This window comes from Tenrec ecaudatus, chromosome 6, assembly GCF_050624435.1.
Source record: "Tenrec ecaudatus isolate mTenEca1 chromosome 6, mTenEca1.hap1, whole genome shotgun sequence".
In the NCBI taxonomy this organism is placed as follows: domain Eukaryota; kingdom Metazoa; phylum Chordata; class Mammalia; order Afrosoricida; family Tenrecidae; genus Tenrec; species Tenrec ecaudatus.
In genome coordinates, this window is record NC_134535.1 from 113,254,359 (window position 1) to 113,276,239 (window position 21,881).

Sequence of the window (21,881 nt, forward strand, 5' to 3'; positions counted from 1 at the left end):
TGTGGTGAAATAAGAAAAAAAATAACCTAAGCAACATTTTTCAACAACAGGTATTTCTTATGTTGAGGAAAGGAGGCACGAACAGCACCGAGGCAGATCGTATTATTTAGCTTGTTCTTCAGCTTGCTCGCTCTCTATGTTCACCATGCAGTTTATAATAATTCATGACACACATTCAAAATAAAGTGGTGAATCATATTATTTTGGAGCATAAAACTCTTCAATGCTTTCTAGGTAGCTAGGAATACAACTTATGTTGGCTAGTGATTTCTTCCATCTCTTTCTATCAAGCATGTACTTTCACATTTCACACTTTTTATTCTTCTTCGAGTTTGAGAATAGATTTCATTTACATATGATAGGGTACCCTCATAAAATGGATTTTTTCTCCCAAAGCTATGTATTTTTTTAAACATAATAACCTTATAACATTCAAAGTACACTGTATTATCCTTAATACATTTATCAAATCTGTAATTTCTTTCTTGGAAATATTTTTTAACTCGTCTCTTTGGATGGCTGACAACAGCTCTCTAGTTTTTTTCTTCACCTCTTCTGCATAATCAAATCACTGTCCTTTCATGTCCCTCTGCATTCCGGGAAACAGAAAGAAGTCACACAGAGCGAGGTCAGGTGGGTAAGTTGCATGGGACAAGAGAGGCATGCTATTTTTGCAACAAAAAAAAAAACCAAACAACCTGGCACAATGACATGACTTTGTGAGCAGGTGCATTTTTCTGGTGGCAAAACCAGTCCCCCATCTGCCACCAATCTGGCCTCTTTGGTGGTACACTTTTACCCAATCTTTTCAGAAGCTCTAAATAAATAAAAACTTGATTAACAATCTGACCTGGTAGAGTGAACTTTAAATGCACTATCCCCTTCACATCAAAACAACAAATGAGCATCGTCTTGAACTTGGATTTCACTAAATGAGCTTTTTGGGGGCACTGGCTTGATTGATGCTTGCTTTCTGGGTCGTAAGAATAGCAGCATGTCTTCTCACCAGTAATGACCCTGGGAAAAGTATGGATCACTCCGGAGCTGTTCTCTCAAAGCACAGCTTGTTTCCAGTCGACTCTGCTGGACAGTCAGAACCTGAGGCACGCATTTTGTAGCAGCAACCCTAATCATTTACAAATGTACCGTTACAACTCGCTGATCTGAGCTTCAAGATTTTCCAGTTACCTTCCCCAGCTCTTCAAAGGTCCATCGTTGGTTTTTGAGTACAAGGACACAACTTCTGTCGACATTTTTGTCCATTTGCGAAGGTGATGGACTTCAAGGATGAGATTTGTCATCAATCAACATTTCACCTTTTTGAAACAAGAAAACTACGGGTACACTTGAGGTTTCCCATAGCTCTGTCTTTGTAAGTTATGTTCAATGTCACACATTTTCGGTGGCATTTTCCCAGAGCAGGAAACAAAATTTCACAGCCTCATGCTGTCATCTTAAATCAGCCATCACAACAAATGAGGTTTGAGCAAAATTGCTGTATGAGAAAATCCACTGTGGCTACAGAGACTCTTCCCAGGCGATGCCAGCCACTAGGTGCATTCAGACCTAGTTGCTTGCTGCTCTCCTACTGGGCAAAATGTGCACTACAAAAGACCTGCCCAGTGGAACTTTGTTCCTTTTCTTAGTGGTGGCTAGGGAGTGGGGGGGTATGGTGGGGTGGGGTGGAGTGGGCACACCTCTCTCTCTCTCTCTCTCTCTCTCTCTCTCTATATATATATATATATATATATATATATATATATATATATATATATATATATTTGACTTTTACTAGTTTTAATTCCGACCTCCAATTCTGATAATGGGAGGTCTCAATTCTTCATTTATGCTTTATTTGCTGATAAGTTGACCTCATCTCCTTGATCTCCTTTGTGCCTTTTCATTGCATTCTCCACTCTTCTTTGGATTTCTTTCCTTATTCCCACTTATTTTTCGATTGCTCATACAAAGCATTTTTTTGTGACAGTTTCTTCTGGATCCTACACATTCTTCTCTGTTAGTAATACTGATAAATTAGCAATATAATCAATAAAATAACATTTTATACTTCTCTTTTCTTGAACAGTTATCTTCTAGCCATTGTATACATTATTTTAATCATTTTATTATACTATCATTTATATTCTTTACTCCAGTGATGAGTAATTTGAGTTTTAGTAAGGTTGACTCAAAACCCCGCCCCATGGTAGAGGGCTGGCACGTACATGTGTCTCACTTTGCACTATCTGTTCTATACTTCTGCTTAAACTATGTATGAAGTAAAAATTTCTGAAGACTGACAATAAATTTGCTTGTTCCTAAAGGGAGTTTCAGTTCCCAGAAAGCTAAATATAGTTTAGAAATCCCCATTCCCTCATTCCTTTCTACTTATATATGGATTTTTCAGGTTTGGCCCAAATAATTAAAGTTGGGAAGGGATGCGTGGGAAAATATTACTCTGCCTCCCTCATTCAGTTACTTAAACTCATGTAATAACAATAGCCCACTTCCTGCTTATATATTTGTTACAGCTTCTCAATTAGAGAACTGGCGATAGACTGTTTTGTGCATTTACTTGTGCCCCATCCTCCCACCAAAAAAATCCTCTATAACTATGAATATAATATCATCCAGGAAAAAGACATTTCTCTGTCTTGTTAGTAAAGTCATAGCAGTGTGAGGTGTGTTTTACATCTCACCGTTTTTGAGATATAAAAAGAGCAGGCTAGGCATAGAAACAGCATGCACAGATGGAGAAAGATAGATGGTGCATGGTATCTTCCAGGAACACCTGGAACACCTGAGAAGCAGAGGCAAGGATTTTCCCGAGAGTGGACAGTCTCCCCCTTAGGCAGTTGTTCTGAATCTAGATGTCTACACTAAACTGTGAGAAAATAAATATCTCTTCCTTAAAGCTACCTACATGGGCTATTTCTGCTACAGTAACACTAGCAAACCAAGGCAGAGGGGACTGAAGATTCTTAACTCCTTTCAGACAGGGAAAATGTCTCATCATGCAAAATCAAGTTTTGAAGCATACATCCATTTTTTTTAATCCAAATAGTCTATAATGAGTGTCTAGTTGCTTGATTCTGGTGTAATTTGTCATCAATAAACAAACACACAAACAAAAAAACTCCTCACTGCCATCAGGTCGACTCCAATTCTTATGGACAGTCTAAAGCAGGTTTTTCACTCTATTTGTACTTCATCTGATGTATACGATTTATGCGGAAATGTCATCGTCTCACTGGAGCAGTTAGCCAATTTCGAGCATGGTTATGGCTTCCATTTCTATCAGTATCCATGGCAAAGAGTTCAGTGGTTGGCATGGCACCACCAGTCAGTATTCCCTTTGGAGATAATTCCTTCCTTTATTATTTCCCAAAATTGGAGATAATGAATTAGATACAGAATGACGGATCATAAGTACAGAATTTATTTTTACATTTCATGGTATTAGTGAACAAGAGAAGAAAATTAATTTTAAATGGTGATGTTGTATGCAAATTAACATAAAAACCAACCATTTAATATAGCCAGGAAGCTCAATCTGGTATAAATCAAGTCTAAATAATTATCCATATTATTACTTGCATGAGTCTCCAAGTTGGGAGATAAGAGTTTTTTAAAAAACAAAACACAACAATATTATACTATAAAACTATCTGCGGCTTTTATGAAATGTTACCTGATGTGCTGTCAAATAAAGACAAAGTACAAAATTGTGAATTGATAATATCGCACACTGGCCTCAGTTCTCAGATGTTTTCTGTTGATGCTTCCTAGGAAGAATCTCATTTAACCAGCTCATTGTGTGGATGACATTCGTACAGAAAGCCGCAGACACTGTGGCGTATTTGTTAAATAACCTAGATCTCAGTGATGATTACTGTTTCCCAGTGGTCGTGAAAAGATGGTGTTTATTTGGTGTTCTTCTCACTGCTTAGTCACACTGGAAATAGTCAGTGGATGGACTATTCTTTCTAAGTAGATGTAGCAGACTTCACATATGAGTAATTTGATGAAATTCTGTATTTTGAAAGAGCCATCACCGATTTTCCTATGTGGAACAACAGAAATTTACAAAGCGGTTCACAACGCATGAGCAATACTGAGACATTTGGACACTAAAATTCATATGTAAGTAAGTTGCTACAACTTCAAAATCATGTCTAGTTACAGGTAAAAAATATAAATGATCTAATGATGAAGTCTTAATGTGCCCTTTATGCTAGTAACTTTCAAATTTATATCCTATAAAAAACAAATATCACCAGGGTAAAGAATCAGCTGACAATCATGCTAACTGCGACATTTCTTCATAAGAAAAAGAGTGATTAAAGAAGACTTATTAGGTCTCTAATGTTAGCACGAGGTCAACGTGGTGTCTGAGGATTCGAGCTGGGAACGAGTTAAAAAAGGAATGGCCAAAGGAGACCGTCACAAATACCTGAGTGGTGGCAGATCAATACATCACAGCTACAGGCGGGATTCCAGAAGCAAGAATGAGACTATGATTGGGACACATATATTCTTAGATGGAAGGGTTTGCGTGATTGGTCCAAGAGAGTCTGGGTAAGTGATAGGGCAGGATGCATGAGTGTGCAACCCCTTACTGTCTCCTGTAAGGTCATCTCGATCGAGGACAACCCAGGCAAGCCCCTTAAGGAGACCGCCCCTTCTTGCCTGCGTTGGCTGGAGACCGGTGGCAGTAAATAGACTGTCCGGCACAATGGTTCTAAGTTATCAGATGATAAACTAGAAAAACATGTTAAAATACTCCAGAAAGGTCCATAACTAACAATAAACAAACCCACGTGCCATCAATTCACTTCTGACTCCTGGTGACCCTGAAGGCAAAGTAGAACTGGGTGTTTGAGACGGTCACTGTTTACCAGAGAACACAGCCAGTCTGACTCCTGCAGAGCGGCTGGGGATTCCCAACAGCTGACAGGAAGGACTGCAGCACCGTGTGACTGCACCAAGGCTCCCTTGTGGGGATAGAGAGCCTCTTCTTTCTCCTGCGGAGCAGCTGGTGGTTTCAACAGGATGACCTAGTGGGTAGCAGCCCAACACCTAACCCCATTGTGTACAACCTAGTCCTATCTGGTCTTTTCACCTGGTGTCTTTTGATTCTTGCTTTCGATTCTAATTGCAATCATTCTAAGTGTCATTCAGTTTCCTAATCATAATAGACTGTTTTCAGACTCTTTATTTGTGCCCGTGTGATTCTCTCCTGAAAGTTACCCTAGTCGCCCACTGATCTGCAGCTTACCTCTTGTCTGGACGGTGCATGCGAACTAATGTTTTAATAATCGGCTCCTATTTACAGAGAGGGCTTTCAATGTATCTGTTACACTCTATTGCACACACAGACCCATGTGTCTATCTTGCTATGACAGAATGAAAACACTTCAAATGTAATTTCTCTGCTTTAACTATTATTATTACTTTATCTTAGAAAATTTGCTAAGCTCAAGACGAATAGAAGATGCTTAAGAAATGGTCACTGAATTGAGGGATGAAGTATCAATGCTCCTACCTGAGTCTTCAATAGGCATTGCAGATGGAAGTCGTATTGTTTTATGACTGTTGAGAGGCACTGTCTGGAAAAGAAAGAAGGAAAGGCTTAAAATTGAGTGGGAAAACTTCACTCATACGATCAGCACCACATTTAACACGCGTTCACTTTTACCCATGATTACGCGGTTTGCAAAATGTTACTGTTGACATTATTTTAAAAAGCATTTCAGATGTGTGTCTTATGACACGTTTTAGACTTCATGCATCATAAATACCATTGATGTATGTACCATTCAAAGAAATCCATGAGAAATTAGTTAAAAATTTCAAAGACTGGGCATTCTATCTTCTCTCAATTTAAAAATTAAGTTGAGGAAGGATTCATGAACAGATAATTACCAGTAAGAAATGATAGATAAACGAAGCTCATAAAGGGTGCATGAAAACAACTCGCATACGTTTAGATTAGGTAGGATAGTACCTGACACAGAAGGCACGAGCTTGTCTTTCCTAACCTTCGCTTACTGCCCAGCTTCACCTGTGCTTGAGTGTGCATACACTAGTTCCCTAATTGTTGTTTTTCTTATACCATAGAAATTCAATTAATGGGTCAAAATATAATGAAACATTAAAAACAATATATTTTTGTAGTAGCTACCTTTTTATCTTTTATTATTCACTAGTTAAATTCCTCTTTCAATTTGAAAGCAAAAAAAGAATATGTAAAACTCAACAAAGTATATTATATTTTGAATTGTATCCCTTTAAAATATGTTAGAACCCAAACCCTTATATTCAAACTCCAATATATAACTCCCTTATATGTAACATAATTCTGTTTAGAAACAGGGTCTCCTTTGTTATTTCAATTATAATAAACCCAGGGTATGCTCTAAATCTAAATATTGCTAAGTTACAAAAATAACAGAGTGGACGCAAAGAAGGAGTATCCACAGGGGAAGGGACTGTGATAGAACAGACAGGGAGTATGTGAGGATTGTCTGCCAGGAAAAGAAAGCCGAGAATTGGGGGCAGTAAAGGATCCTTGGTGGTGATGTTGGTTAAACATTACCTGTTAACTGCAAAGTGATGAGGTTCAACCCACAAAGCTAGATGCACCGTAAGTGTACAATTTGGGAAACCCTGTATTGAATTGTTATCAGTCAGAATGGACTGAATGTCTGGGGGTCCCAGAAACTGAAAGAGAAACTCATAGGTAGAATCTATATGGCTGAGGCCCTAATTTGAATTTTTAGCTTTCAAAACTATTAAAAAATATATTTGTTTCTAAAACTGCCCCCCTAATTACTTTTGAGCACTAAGACCTGTAGATCTATTTCACAATAGGCTCTACCACTTTGGCTGCCCATTTTGAGCTTCTCCATTGTCTCTCATAGATGGAGTCAATTTGACCTCTGTGTACTCCATCAGCACAGTCCATAAGTAGTCACCACGTATGCTGCTGATGCAAAGTGTTTACAATAAAAAAGTCAGTGGCCTTGTATCATTTAGTCAGGTGATCTCCAGTTTCACTTTAATCACCATAACCAAGATCATATTTTCTAACTTCTGTATCTTCTTTTTTAACCATTTTTTTCATTCTAATTACTAGTAATTATCAATACAACATGATTAAAAATATTATCAATTTAAGACTGAAGGGTTGGTAGAATTCTTTGATTTCTGCTTCTGTGGCTCTAGTGGTGGGAATGTATATTTATATAACAGTTGTATTTATGATTTCTTTATAGGCATATAGATGCTAGACATAATATTATCATAGACAATATTATACGTCAAGATATATCTTGAAATGTTATTTTTGATGGTGAATGATATGCCATTCATTTCTTTTGAAATTGGCATTCCTGTCTGATTACTATTTCAGCTCACCAGTGCCTAAGATAGCACTTTATATTTCTATTTTTTGAGAACTCCTAATTTCCTTAGATTAATACCTTGTACATTCCATGTTATAAATATTAACTGATGTTTGTGACTGCGTATTCATATCTGAGTTGTGTTCTATCAGCAAATGAAGGAACTGAAACTTTACTCCATCTCCATCATTATGGGTGACTTTACTTTGAGAAAACAGCTCTTTCTTCAGTGATAGTTTGAGTGCCTTCTGGCCTAGGTATATCTCCTAGCATAATACCTGACTGTATTATTGCTATTCATAAAAGGTTTTAGTGGACACTTTTTTCAGAAAGTATCCTTCATATTTTGTTCTGTTCTAGAAACTTCTCTGAAATCTGTTCATCTTGAGTGATTCCGCTAGCATTGAAAATACCCAATGACATTGTTTCCAGCATCAGAGCAAAAGGCAAATGATTACAATCTGACAAACTGACAGACAAGTGGAGGTTGAAGCTGAAGATAGAATAAGTATGCAACAGTAAAAATAAGATCTTGAGTATATCCCACCTAAATATTGTGTACATCGCAAGAACAGATTTGACACAATAAACTCTGATGACAAAAGCCCTAGCAAGTGGTCAGATAACATCAAGAGCACCACACATGGTGAAAGGTCATTAAATGATTAATAAATGGTCATTAAAAAGAAAAAGAGAGAGAAGATTAAAGTTAATGTCAGAAGAAACTCTCAAACTTGCTCTTGAACATAGAGCAGATAAAGCTAATTGAAGAAATGATTAGGTAGCAGAGTTCATTCTAAATTTTTAAAGAGCAGCTTGAGAAGAAAAAGTAAGATATTATAATGAACTGTGCAAACACTTGTAGTTAGAAAGACAAAATAGAACATAGTAAACATCTTTCATGTTGAAAGAACTAAAGAAAAACTCAAACCTTTAGTTGAGATAGTGAAAGATTTTATGAGCAAAATATTGAATGATTCATGAAGTATAAAGAAGATGGAAAGAATACACAGTCACTGTATCAAAAAGAACTGGTCAACATGCCACCATTTCAAGAAACTGCATATGATCAAAATTAATGATACAAAAGCAAGAATTTCAAGCTGCAAGGAGGCTTTAGCAGAAACCAAAGCTTCAGGAAGGGATAAAACCAATTAAAATGCTTCATCAAACTGACGAAGCTGTGGAAGTCTCATTCATCTATGCCAGCAACCAATTGGAAGATATCTATATTCACACCTATGTAATAGAAAGGAGGCCCCCATAATGCAAAAATGATGAAACAGTATTATTAATAAGACATAAAAGTAGATTTTTACTGCACAGAACTCAACAATAGTTGTACCATAAACCAACAGGGAACTTCTAGAAATTCAAGCTGGATTTAGAAGCGAACTTGGAATGAGGAATATCACTGCTGATGTGCGATGGGTCATGGCTCAAAGCAGAGAATGCCAGAAAGATTATCACTCAGATTTACTGACAATGCAAAGGCCTCTCATTGGTGGAACATATCGAACTATGATTAACAACCAGGAAAATGAGAATTCCATAAGACTTCAATGCGCTCAAACAGAAGCTGTAAATGAACCAAGAAGCAGCCATTTGAACAGAACAAGGAGACACTACATGGCTTAAAATCAGGACTAGTGTGTATCAGGGTTTGTACTGTTGCCATGCTTACTCAATCTTTAAGCCTAGCAAATTATCCAATAATCTAGACAATATAAAGAAGAACACAGCATCAAGATTCAAGGAAGACTTATTAAAAATCTGTGATGTGCAGATGACACAACCTTTAACAACCTGTCATACAAAACAAACACAACCTTGTTTCTTGAAAGTGAAAGGAACCTGAAACACTTGCTAATGAAGGTCAAAGACTTAAGCATTTTGTATGAATTACTGCTCAATATAAAGAAAACCTCATAGGTGGAAGTGTGGAATTATAAAGAGACTTTTTCCCAGCTTTTTCTCCCCCAAAGACATGCCAAACACTAGGGGCCTTTTGCTAACATATGGGGGGAGGTCAGATGCTTATGGTCATCCTGTACAAAGGCAATCAGTCGCCAGACTATTATAGGCCCTGCTCCCTGCTGTTAAGGACAATGGACAGGCCTGAAGTCATTGATTTGGTTCCTGTAGGTGGAGTTCACACCCTGCTGACAATGGTCTCTATCAGTTGAGCCAGGGAACAGGTCAAACCAGCTCTGTGACATCCAAGTTAAGCTGCCATCCTGAATCTAGGATCTGACCACCTTGCCACATGTATACTCCCAATTACCTCCTCTTCCTATTGCTGTGGATAGCCCTAGATTGTCCCCCTTTCATTGCTTTATAACCCATAGTGAAACCCCTTCCTGTGATGTGTATCTTTACCTGTAATTAGTGGGCTGCACTCCCCAACAAAGATATATAGGCCTGGGTTAGCAATAAAGACCTCTCTCTTGGCTCCTCCCTTGGCCTCTCATCTTTCCCCCTCTCCTCTCCCATCCTCGCTCCACTGTTTCCTTTCCCCTTGTCCTCCTTCCCTTCCCCTCTCTCCATGTGGACCACCAAGCGGGGCTGAGGTGAGCATTGCTACCATGAAATGTGTCATGCTCTGGAAGACTTGAATATAATATTTATATATCTCAACTGTAAAATTGTGCCTATAGAACTCAGGATTAGTGGTGAGGGGCTGGCACCCCTTCCAACCACAGGAAGAATATACAACATCATGATAAATTAATCAAAATTGAAGTTATCCGGGATTTCATCTTGCTTGGATTTGCCATTGATGCTCATGGGAGCAGCAGTCAAGACATCAAATAACATATAGCAATAGACAAATTTGTTGCACTGGACTTCATTCAAGTATTGAAAAACAAGAATGCCACTTTGATGGCCAGAGTACACTTGACCTAAGTCATGGTATTTCATTTGCCTCATACGCATGGAAAAGTTGGACAAGGAATAAGAAACTCTGAAGGAGAATCCATACATTTTAGTCATTTGTTGGCAAAGATTATTGAAAATACCGTGAACTGATAGGATGAGAAAGAATTAGACCGAATTAGAAAGTACAGTCAGAATGTTTCCTTAGATATAAAGGTAATGAGATTTCATCGCATGGACTTTGGTATGTTATCACAGGAGGCCAGTCCTTGACGAGGACATCATGCTGGGTGAAGTAGGCTGGTCAACAGAAAAGAAAAAGGACAAGGCGCTGGATTGACACAGTGGCTGCGACATTGTTCTCAAACATGGTCACAGGTACAGCTCATGAATTCTCTCTGCATTTGGACAGACCCTGGCAACTAACAACAAGAAGGCAGGTAGGAAAGGGAGAGCAAAGGTTGGTAAAGGCATTTTATGTAAAGCTTGATCCAAAAAGACACTTGAGAGCGCACAAGGTTCAGCACTTTGCTATCAGGCATTATTCGTTAGAGAAAGAGTTGCTAACCAGAAGATCAGCAGGTTAAACCCACCAGCTTCTCCATAGGAGACCTATGTGGTTTTCTAGTTACAAAGTGAATTATAGCCTCAATTCCATAAGGGAAGTTCTACCCTGTTCAACAGGGTCACTTCATTCCATCTCAGTGGCAGTGAGCGAGTGAAGCTATGTGAATTGTAGGAAGTATGACATCATACCTTCCTCTTCCCAATTTCTTGATCTTTCCATGAGACTGAAATACAAATACTGAGTACTTTCAACAATACTGAAATAGATTAAACTGTGACCCCTCCAAATGCGTGTAAACCTGGCTGGGCCACGATCCTCAGTATTATGTAATATACTTCATTTTGTTATATGATGTAATTATCTTATGCGTTGTAAATCCTGACTTCCATGATGAAAATGAATCATGATTAGATGTAATTATGTGCAGGAGCCGGGTTTCAGTCTACAAGATTAAGTTACATCTTGAGCCAACCTCTTTTGAGTGATAATAAAGATTAGACAAATAAGCAAAAATCAAAGAAAAATGCTGTTATCAACAAATTGGAGCCAGGAGTGGAGAACATCCTTTGGACACTGAGACTACAATCTTGTGGAGACCTGCAAGACTGACGTGGATCTCTAAGGAACTCCTGGCCCATAAATGTTGAAAGGAACTCTTTCCCAAGATCCTAAAGAAAGAGAAACCTTACCGTAGAGCTAATGCCCTAAACTCATATTTTAACTTCCTCAGGGGTGTAATCCTTCCAATTGACCTGATAAACACAAGGTCAACAGTTCAAAATACTAGGCTGTTCCAGAGTAAAAAAGATGGAGCTTTCTACTCCTGTGAAGAGTTCCAGTTCCAGAAAGCCATAGGGGCAGTTCTACCTGTCCTATATGGTTGCTATGAGTTCGAATCAACTGATTGGAAGTGAGTTTTGTTTTGTTTTATGAAGTGTGAGAGGGGGAATTCCTATTTGTTGAAAAGCATCCATGAGCAGCCTTCCTGTTATAGTAGTACTAGGTAATTAAGGCAGACCCCAAGACGTGTTTTGAGGGCAGACTGAGTTACTTTCATGTCTACAAAGCAAAGTTCTACTGTGATTTTATGAAGTTGAAGATGGGCTTATTCCTGAATATATCTATATCTATATATATAGATAGATAGATGATAGATATATAGATAAACTTTAGGGAGAGGGAATATAATTGTAGTGCAGTTAGTGCTAATGGAAAGGTAGCGTTTTAGCTGTGGCTTAGAAATTAACTGTTGACACATTTTCTGTTTGTTTTTTCACCTGAAAGCAGCAGCCCTTGGCAGAGGCAGCCTAGCTTGTGATCCCCGACTCTGGGGTTGGAAAGAAGGGTGAAGGGGGTGCACCATGGAGACTAGTGCATCCCTACCAGGTTTCCTTTACTGTTTATGAAAACAAATGGTTGCTTTTCATTCTGCCCTGCTGCACCACACCAGTAGCCAGGCCCCCTCCAACTTCTCTGAGGGGCAAAGCGAAGGCTGGAGAGAATGCGAACCACCTTGCTCTGGTAGGCATGACTGCCAGCTCACAATCTTCCACCAAACCAGTTCATAACAGTCCTCTCTCCATCCAAGGATTTCATACTGTTTAACAGACCTGATGGGGTTGCTGTCACTCTGCTATTTCCTAGATGAAATGTTGAAGAGAAACAATCGAACTTGATAATTCACCACCCTGATAAGAACCTTTACCCGATCTATGTGATCAACTTTAAAATCAAAACTTAAATGGGATTATGGCTAAATCCTTTCCTTCCCCTAGTCATTCTGTGATTGTGTGGAATGAAACTTGATATGTAGAAAAACAAAACAAGGAGAGGTGTGCCTGGAGATGTACACTAGTTTACTGAAGGTGATAACCGTTAAGCAGTTTCCATGAAATTGATTCTGACTCAGAGTGATCAAGTGTGGGTCAGAGTAAAACTGTACTTTACAGAATTTTAAGTTGTTGATATTTTTGGAAGCATATTTCCATGACTTTCTTCAAAGCTACCTCAATGTGGATGGAATCTTCACATTTTCAGTTAGAAGCCAAAAAATTTTCACCATCTGCAGTTGCCAGTGAAGGTCATGGTTGTTGGGTGAGGCTGAGAGGCTACAACTTATCATGACCATGTGTGATAGAAGATAGCATGGCCCAGTCTTGGGCTGGACTCACAGTCACAGGTAAGTTTGAATCCATTGTTGGTTTTAATTCATCAATTCATCTCCTTCAGGGTTTCCTTAAATTGTGCAGACTCTATGGAAACATGGTGTGTAGAGAATCTTAAAGGTACCATGGACTTCTAAAACGCAAGAACAAATCTCTCTTGGGGAAGAAGGACAACCAGAGTGTTCCTTAGAGATAAAGATGGAGAGGCATCATCTTATATGCTTCGAACATGTTCTCAGGAGACAAGTCCCTGGAAGGACATCATGCTTGGTAAAGTAGTGGTGTAGCAAAAAAGAGGAAAGCCCTGGACAAGATGGATGTGTTGGCTGCAACACTTAGCTCAAGCATAACAAGAACGGTGGGGATGGTACAGGACTGCGAGTTGTTGCGTTGTGTGGTACACAGGGTGGCTATGAGTGAGAACCAACTTGACACACCGAACAAGATCTTTTACCATTTTGTGTTTTAATTCACGCTTTACTTTAGAGATTTAAGGCATACAAATTTCTCTATTTTTTAAATGTATTTTTGCTGATTCATTTTGGGGTAGCTTTAATTTCAAATGAGATTGAATCATAGCATTGATACCATTTCCTGGTTTAGCTTCCCAGCATATCTATTCTTTCAAATAATATGTGCATACATTTAATTATTAGAATAAATTAGGGCATGCTCATTTACTCTTACTTGATTTTGCCTATTTGAATTCACTTTCCTCTGCTTATGACATACAAGTCCTTCACTGGGGGTTCCAAAATTGAATATAAAGTAGGATATGGCGACTTTAAAAATATGAAAATCAGTAATACAAAGAATTTGGTGAACAGACGCACACCCAAATTCATAAAGTGAATGGGAAACAAATAATCCTTGGAAAATGTGACAGCCAGCAACAGAGATGTTTTGAAATGGATATTAGATTACTTTGGAAGGTGTTAGTGACTCTTGAAATGCATCTGAATAACTGGGAAGACTAGGAAATTATTAATGGATTTGCCACAGGGATATTTCTATTAAAATTATAATAGCTTCCATAGTACTTATGAAAGAAACTTTTCTACAATCAATGGGGGAATATTGTGATTTGGCACTTGAAAATTCAGTCAGGAAATAGTCTGAGAGGAAAAATAAAGTATCTTACCTGGATATTTTCCAAATGTGCATATATTGTAGTAGTTGTTTGAGATAAAACTGACCGTGGTCATCTTCATGCTATAGACAGCAGAATACATTAATATTTAAAGAGCGAATAGGAATGAGTACTGGATAAAAATAGGTCTGTAACTTCCTGCTGTCATTTTATTCAACTCTTCTGATAACCCTCATTCATCATTTTGATACTTTGTCTTAATGGCTTTAGAAGACTATTCTTAACTGTATCGTATGAGTTTGAATAATAAAACAGAAAGTTGAACTTCAGTTGAAAATAAACCTATATGACAGCTGAAACCTTCAACATAGCAAGGTCAAACATGAATATCTCCGAGAACCAGTGCAGCATTTCTGGGGCCAGTTCTATCTCCAGACATGCATGCATTTAGGTCACAGATGCATTGGTAGCATAAGATTTGACAGTTATCCGGGTCTGCAGATTAATTCCTGCATTTGGCAGCCTTACCACATCATGCTATCAAGATGTCACAGTGAGAGAGCTCTATTTCATGAGCGTTAAATTGGGCTAATGAGTGGCAACTAGGTATAGATTCTAGGAGCTATGATATAGCATTTCATTTTCTCCTGAAAGAGCAGTCACTATTGATCCTAAGATGGCATTCTTATGATCCACATGTGTGCTTTTTCCTATCTCTCTTATATATACCCACAGACACAAGCACTAGTGAAATCCTTGACCAGGACTTCTGAATGAGTAATCCATGAGTGTGTTCTGTAAATCTGCAGCAGAGAATGCAGTACATTCCACAATGGCCACAGTATTTTAAAAATCATTTTATTAGGGGCTCATACAACTCTTATAACAATCCATATATACATCAATTATGTAAAGCATATTTGTACATTCATTGCCCTCATCATCATTCTCAAAACATTTGCTCTCCAACTAAACCCCTGGAATCAGCTCTTCAATTTTTACCCTCCCTTCCCGCTCCCGCCTCCCTGTCATCTCATTTCACCCACTCTTCTGTTGTCCGTCCCCCAGGGAGGAGGTCCCATATAGATTCTTGTAATCGGTTCCCCCTGTCCCCCTACCCACTTCTACCCTCCCAGTATCACCACTCACACCACTGGTCCTGAAGGGATCATCTGCCCTGGATTCCCCATGTTTCTAATTCCTATCTGTACCAGTGTACATCCTCTGGTCTAGCCAGACTTGCAAGGTAGAATTGGTATCATAATAGTGGGGGAGGAGGAAGCATTTAGGAACTAGAGGAAAGTTGTATTTTTCATCGTTGCTACATCTCACCCTGACTGGCTCATCTCCTCTCCAAGGCCCTTCTGTAAGGGGATGTCCAGTGGCCTACAAATGGGCTTTGGGTCTCCATTCTGCACTCTCCCCCCACCCCTATTTACTATGATAAGATTTTTTGTTCTGATGATACCTGATACCTGATCCCTTTAATACCTCATGATCGCATGGGCTGGTGTGCTTCTTCTATGTGCCCTTTGTTGCTTCTGAGCTAGATGGCTGCTTGTTTACCTATAAGCTAAGACCCCAGCTGCTATAGGTTTTGATAGCTGGGCACCATCAGCTTTCTTCACCACATTTGCTTATGCACCCGTTTGTCTTCAGCAATCATATCAGGGAGGTGAGCACACAATTATATGATTTTTTGTTCTTTGATGTCTGATAACTGATCCCTTCAGCACCTCATGATCACATAGGCTAGTGTGCTTCTTCCATGTGGGCTTTGTTGCTTCTGAGCTAGACGATGGCCACAGGATTTCATCCCATGGCATTGCTACATTGGAAAGTACAGTGGCTCTAGTAATGCTTGGAGTACATGGTATCTTTTGTGCTATGAAAACCCCAATCTATAAGCAGTGGAAATAATTTTATATGATTTAAGGTCAAAATTAAATGAATTTTTATTTTGGGTTGTTTTGTTAGGAGGAAGAAGGTAACACAGTTACTTAGAGAGTTAGGTCATCACTATTAACAAACTGTCACTGTTAAAGAAAACCACTGTAGAAATGTCCAAAGCAAAACAGAACACTGCCATTGACTCGATTCTGACTCATAGCAACCCTATAGAGCAAAGTCGAGCTGCCCCTTTGGGAACCGAATGTTTAACTCTTTTCAAGAGTAGGCAGTCTCACCTTTCCCCTAAGAGAATCTGGTGTATTCCAATAGCCCACCTTCCTTATAGTTAGCAACTCAATGTTTAGCCCATTACACCACCCAGTTGTGCAGGTATGCAATACGTAAGAGACTTGCTCTTTAGGAATATACATCTAGAGCTATTTAGATGGCGGGAACTATTTTTTTGTGCAGACATAAATTCCTGGAAGAAAGTGTGATAAAAGTAAAGCATACTTGTTCTCTTATGCTTGTACCAGAGTAAATTACACTTTAGAAGAGAAGAGAAAATGCAAAGTGAGAAACAGAATCAAAGGCAGAGGTAATAACATTTTCACTGCAATATTTGACAGCCACCTTCTCTAAGAAGTTAAAACTGAAGAAAGCATATAAAAAGTATGAATTACATTTTTCCTTCTTATAGTATTCATTTTAAAATATACTTTATCTGGTTTCCAGAAATATTTTGTGGATAGAGGGGATCATATTTTTAATTTATATATCATCACTTACTAGAATATAATACTTTAAGTCACTAAAAATAAGATCATTTCAGAGATTTTCCATGGGCTATACCATTTATTTTTCCAAAGCAAAAGGCAATGCTTTAGTCTTCAGGGAAAGTTATTGTTAATGCAAGATTTTTCTCTTTATAACTGGAATTATACAGTGATAAATTTCTGTGGATATTTCCTTAAGACATAAGAAAAAATAAATTTAAAAATTAGTATCTACTCTACTGCCAACACTTTTCGTAAAATTTATAGTGACAAGATTGAAAATAACGAGAATTAATCATTCTTATCACTTTTAATCAGATGGGGCTTAAATGTTTTTAATGGTAGGCTGATCTCTAAAGTTGGTCAATATACTTTATAAAGAATTTTGTGGCATAAGAGTTAAATGATCATATTTTAGAATAAAAGTATTCAGTATAATTGAGGAAACGGCAACTTAGATGAATTAATCTTTACAATACTATTGACATCTAGAAAACTAAAGTATTTACCCAAATGTAATGGTGTTAATATATTTATTACAATTAAAATCATTATGTGAAAAAATAATCTCAAGGCAATTGCATTCTGTTGTACTAGAAAGAAAATATAAGAGTTTGTATATGTTTTGCTTACATATATATTTACTTATATTTTTCACACATTTTAAAAAAGAATTTTTATACAAATTTAAAGAATAAAACAGGAAAATATTCACTCTTTATCATGTGTACACAGAAGATAAATTATTTTAAATATAGAAATTCAGACAATGAAGAGGGTTTATGATCACAGTTATATTAAACTGATGAGGTTACCACATGTATTTTAGAAAGAAAAAATATGAAACTTTTATGAAAATCAATTTTATAATTAGTTTAATAAAGTGTTTTGATAAATATACCACTTACAACTGAGACCAAAATATAACCTGAATATTGAAAGTATAACAAGTATTAAATTATCACAACGAAAATTATGATATATTTGAGTATACTATATGTTATTTCTATGTAATATACTAATGTCTACAACTTTTAATTGTACATAGGTTCGCTGAATTGTTCCTCTAGTTTGTTGGGTGATTCTTAAAGGCCAGTACAATCTATTGCATGGGAAAGTATTCAATAGCATTTTTGAATTAATGAACTACTATTTGATGTTGTTGCTGCTAGGTGCTGTAGAACTGGTTGCTGCCCATAGCAACCCTCTGCACGGCAGTACAAAACTCTGCTGCGTGCTGTGCCATCCCCACAATTGTTCTTATGCTGTAGCCCATTGTTGCAGCCCTGGTGTCAACCTGTCTCCTTTAGGGATTTTCTCTTTTTTGATACCCCCACCCCTCTTTACAAAGTATGTTGTCCTCCTCCAGGGACTGGTCTCTCCTGATAACATGCCCAAAGTATGTAAGAAAGTTTGGCATGCTTGTCATAAGGAGCACTCTGCCTATACTTCTTCCGAGACAGACTTGTTCATCTTTTTAACAGTCCGTGGTCCTTTCAATATTATTTTCCAGTAACACAATTCTTAGATGGTCTTCTTATTCAAAGTCCAACTTTCACTTGCATTTGAGGTGATTGAAAATACCATGGCCGGAGTCAGGCGTACCTTAGTCCTCAAAGTAACATCCTTTCTTTTTATTAGTCCTCTATTTTTATCTAATGCAACTCATCTTTTGATCTCTTGATTTGGGCTTCCATGAGCATTGATTCTAGAGCCAAGCAAGACAAAAGCCTTGAAATTTTCAATCTTCTTGCCATGTATCTTGGTGTTACCTGTTGATCTAGATGGGAGGATTTGGGTCTTTTTTTTCCCCAGAGGGTTGGAATCTATACTGAAGGCTATCATCCTCATCTTCATCAGCAAGTGCTTTAGTCCTCCTCGCTTTCGTCAAGCAAGGTTGTGTCACCCGCATATCACAGATTACCAATTAGCCTTCCTCCAATCCTGATGCCACATTCTTCATATGATATAGATTCTCTGATGATTTTCTTAACATGTGGACTGAATAAATATGATGAGAAGATGCAACCTTGATACAAACTTTTATTTGTACGAAACCATGTAGCATTCCCTCGTTCTAGGTATACAACTGTCTCTTGATCCATGCATAAGTTTCCCGTAAGTCCAATGAAGTTCCTGGAATTCCCATTCTTTTCAAGGTCATCCATAGTTTGTTAAGATCCACATAGTCTATGCCATGGCAGTCAATGAAACACAAGTAAACATCTTTCAGCCAAGATCCATCTGACATCCGCAATGATATCCCTTATTTACATCCTCTTCTGAATTTGGCTTGAACCTCTAGCATCTCCTTGTCAATGGGCTCCTACAATTGTCAAATTTTTACTTGCATGCTTTATAAATCATATTGTCCTATAAATTGAGCATTTTGTTGAGTCGCCTTTCTTGGAATGAGTTCAAATGAGGATCTCTTCCAGTTCGTTGGCCAAGTACCTGTCTTCCAAATTTCATGGCATATATGAGTGAGTGTTTCCAGTGTTTCAACAGCTTTTCAAAGCATTTAATACTGACCTCTATGTATTTTTGGTGACTTTCAATTTCCCTAGATTCATACTTTGTACATTCCCAGTTCTGATATCTGTTCTTAGTCCATGAAACAGAGTGAATACTGTTTGATAATATACATAAAGTACTTACCACAGTAAAATTTTAAGTAGTTTTAATAAACCATAATACTTTCCTCCTTTGGAATTTGATGCTAAAATGTCCTGAAAGCAGCAGAGTTTAGGGAAATGGACACATGGATGCCTTTTTTCTAGTCTGTGTGAGTTACATTGTCTTCCAATCAGGAGTCTGCACCACTTTAATACCCCGGACATTAAGTTCAATGACAGCTAATCTCTTGTTGATTTCACTCATTACTCTATAGCTACTCATCAGTGTACGTAATCAGTTATGTAATATGTATTTATTGAATGAATGGAGGATGTACAAGAAAACTATGCCATCAGACACCATGCCCATTCTTAAATAGAAGTGTCAGTGCTAGGAATAGTTGTGAATGAGAAAACGTATTTATATTATTTTCATACAAATTACTGAATTTGGCCAACAATATATTTTCTATATGAGATCAAAGCTCACAAGTTGTACCATGATTTATAAAAGAATATTTATTATATTTCAGTCTAGCTATTATACAAGTAATATTTTCAGAATAAGAATTCCTGGTGATAACTATACATCATAGACACAGAGATGACTGGGGGTAGCCTGTCTCTGGGCATGATGACAATTGAAACGACAGCAAGATACTGCATTGGCTAGCCTTATAGTATAATGAGTTTTACAGTCAAAGTAGCTTTTTCCATGTTTCATACCCTTTAAATAGGAGCCGTGAAACGTGAACTTTTACTCTCTCACAATTATTCTTTCCATCATATATATGCATATGAGGGAAAGAATATGTATATATATCTTAGAATATATATATATATATATATATATATATATATATATATATATATATATATATATTCTGCTGCAGGATTATTTTGAATTAAAAAAAGCAAAGCACTGAAAAAGTGATGGAAATTGATATATGCTTTTATATCATTCTCCAGAGTTTGGGTTGGGTGCATAGATTTTGTAGCTCTGGATGGCACAGTGATTAAATGTTTAGTTTTTAAGCAAATAGGATGACTGTTCAAACACACCAACCATTCTGTGGAAGAAAAACGTGGGGATTTGCTTTGGCAAAGATCATGACCTTGGAAGATCTATGTAGTTACAGTAGTGCTACTTCGTTGTAAAAGTTAAGTTGGAATTGTCTCAACAGCCAGGCCTTTTAGTTTTAATGTATGTATCATTGTGGCTGAAAACAAAATAAGACAAAGCAAACAACTCACACACAGAATTGGAGCATTTGGGATGAAACTCACGTCCAAAACCTTTTAGAGTAGTTTAGGAATTCTAAGCCCATTTGCTCTTCATATACATATAATTTACTAACATAAGGAATCAGTTATTAGCTATAGCCATGCTCCCCTGCTTTGCTAATAGTATTGTGACCTTGGGCAAGTGATAGGTCCTCTGTGTCAGTATATTTTCTTATTTTTATAGTATATTTATCTGAATTTTTTGGAGATTAGTGTGAAAATCATGTTGAAGTCTCAGACTTAAATACATGCTCAATACATATAATAAATTAATAGAAGGATATCATTTTTAAAATAAACCTTATTTTGCACAAGAGTGAAATGCTAATACTTTGCATATTACTATCAATAAGTTATATTTTTAACAACATACAGTATCTAAGCCAGATTATACAATAGAATTATATATTTTTGTCTTCTATTTAAAAAAACATAATTATCTTATCCATATTGTTGATACTTAGAAAGACTTTAGGTTATTAATATAGAGAGTACATGCTACATTTAAAAATGTTTCTTTGTACAGAATTCAGGTGCATAGTCCTGGAGCTGTCAACACCAGCTGAGCTGGATAAGAGATCTAAAGCATATTCCTAAACAACTCTCTTTTGGCCTCATTATGTTATATTCCACATAGATATACTGTAACCTAATGCACAACCTGACATTTTTTATGATGAAACACCTCAGATTAGGGAAAAAGAAAAAGCATGCATTGGTATCTTTTATCTGATGTAAATGACAGGATGATAGGATTTTTGTGTAAAGCAGGTAATTGGAAGAGTCTACAGATAAAAACTGCCAAAATATCAAAGTTCACTGCATACTGTGCAATTTGGGTTGGAAGTAACTCAAGACATCACACTGGGCATAAAAATTGCATCTAAAAGCATGAAATACTGTCATTAAATCACAGTAATCCTTTTACAGGTTTTTAAAATATATATATTCTGAATATTAATCTGTCCTGATTTTAAGTTGTATTTTTGCACACAAAAAACAGTCTTTGAATAGAATAAGAATTGCTATTTTTTCTCTCTTCAAAGACTCCCCTTCACACTTTATACTTCATTCATTCATAATTTGATAGATGAGTAGTATGACTATGAGGAGCATATGCATTTCTCCACACTATTTTCCAGAAGGACCAATTTGTTTGTTTTTTACTGAGGTTGCTGTAAGGTGTTCATGCAATCGCTTCAGCACGAAT

At 37.2% G+C, this 21,881-nt stretch overlaps 1 protein-coding gene across 1 annotated transcript in view; it reads right to left on the minus strand.

The window, feature by feature from the left end:
- The window catches only part of PIK3C2G (phosphatidylinositol-4-phosphate 3-kinase catalytic subunit type 2 gamma), a 419,757-nt gene that overhangs the window by 353,407 nt on the left and 44,469 nt on the right, over positions 1-21,881 (minus strand). Inside the window, exons 6-7 of the mRNA XM_075553327.1 lie at positions 14,158-14,228; positions 5,546-5,609 (exon numbers count right to left, since the gene is read on the minus strand). Coding sequence (XP_075409442.1) covers positions 5,546-5,609; positions 14,158-14,228 — 135 coding nt within the window. The remainder of the gene's footprint in view (positions 1-5,545; positions 5,610-14,157; positions 14,229-21,881) is intronic.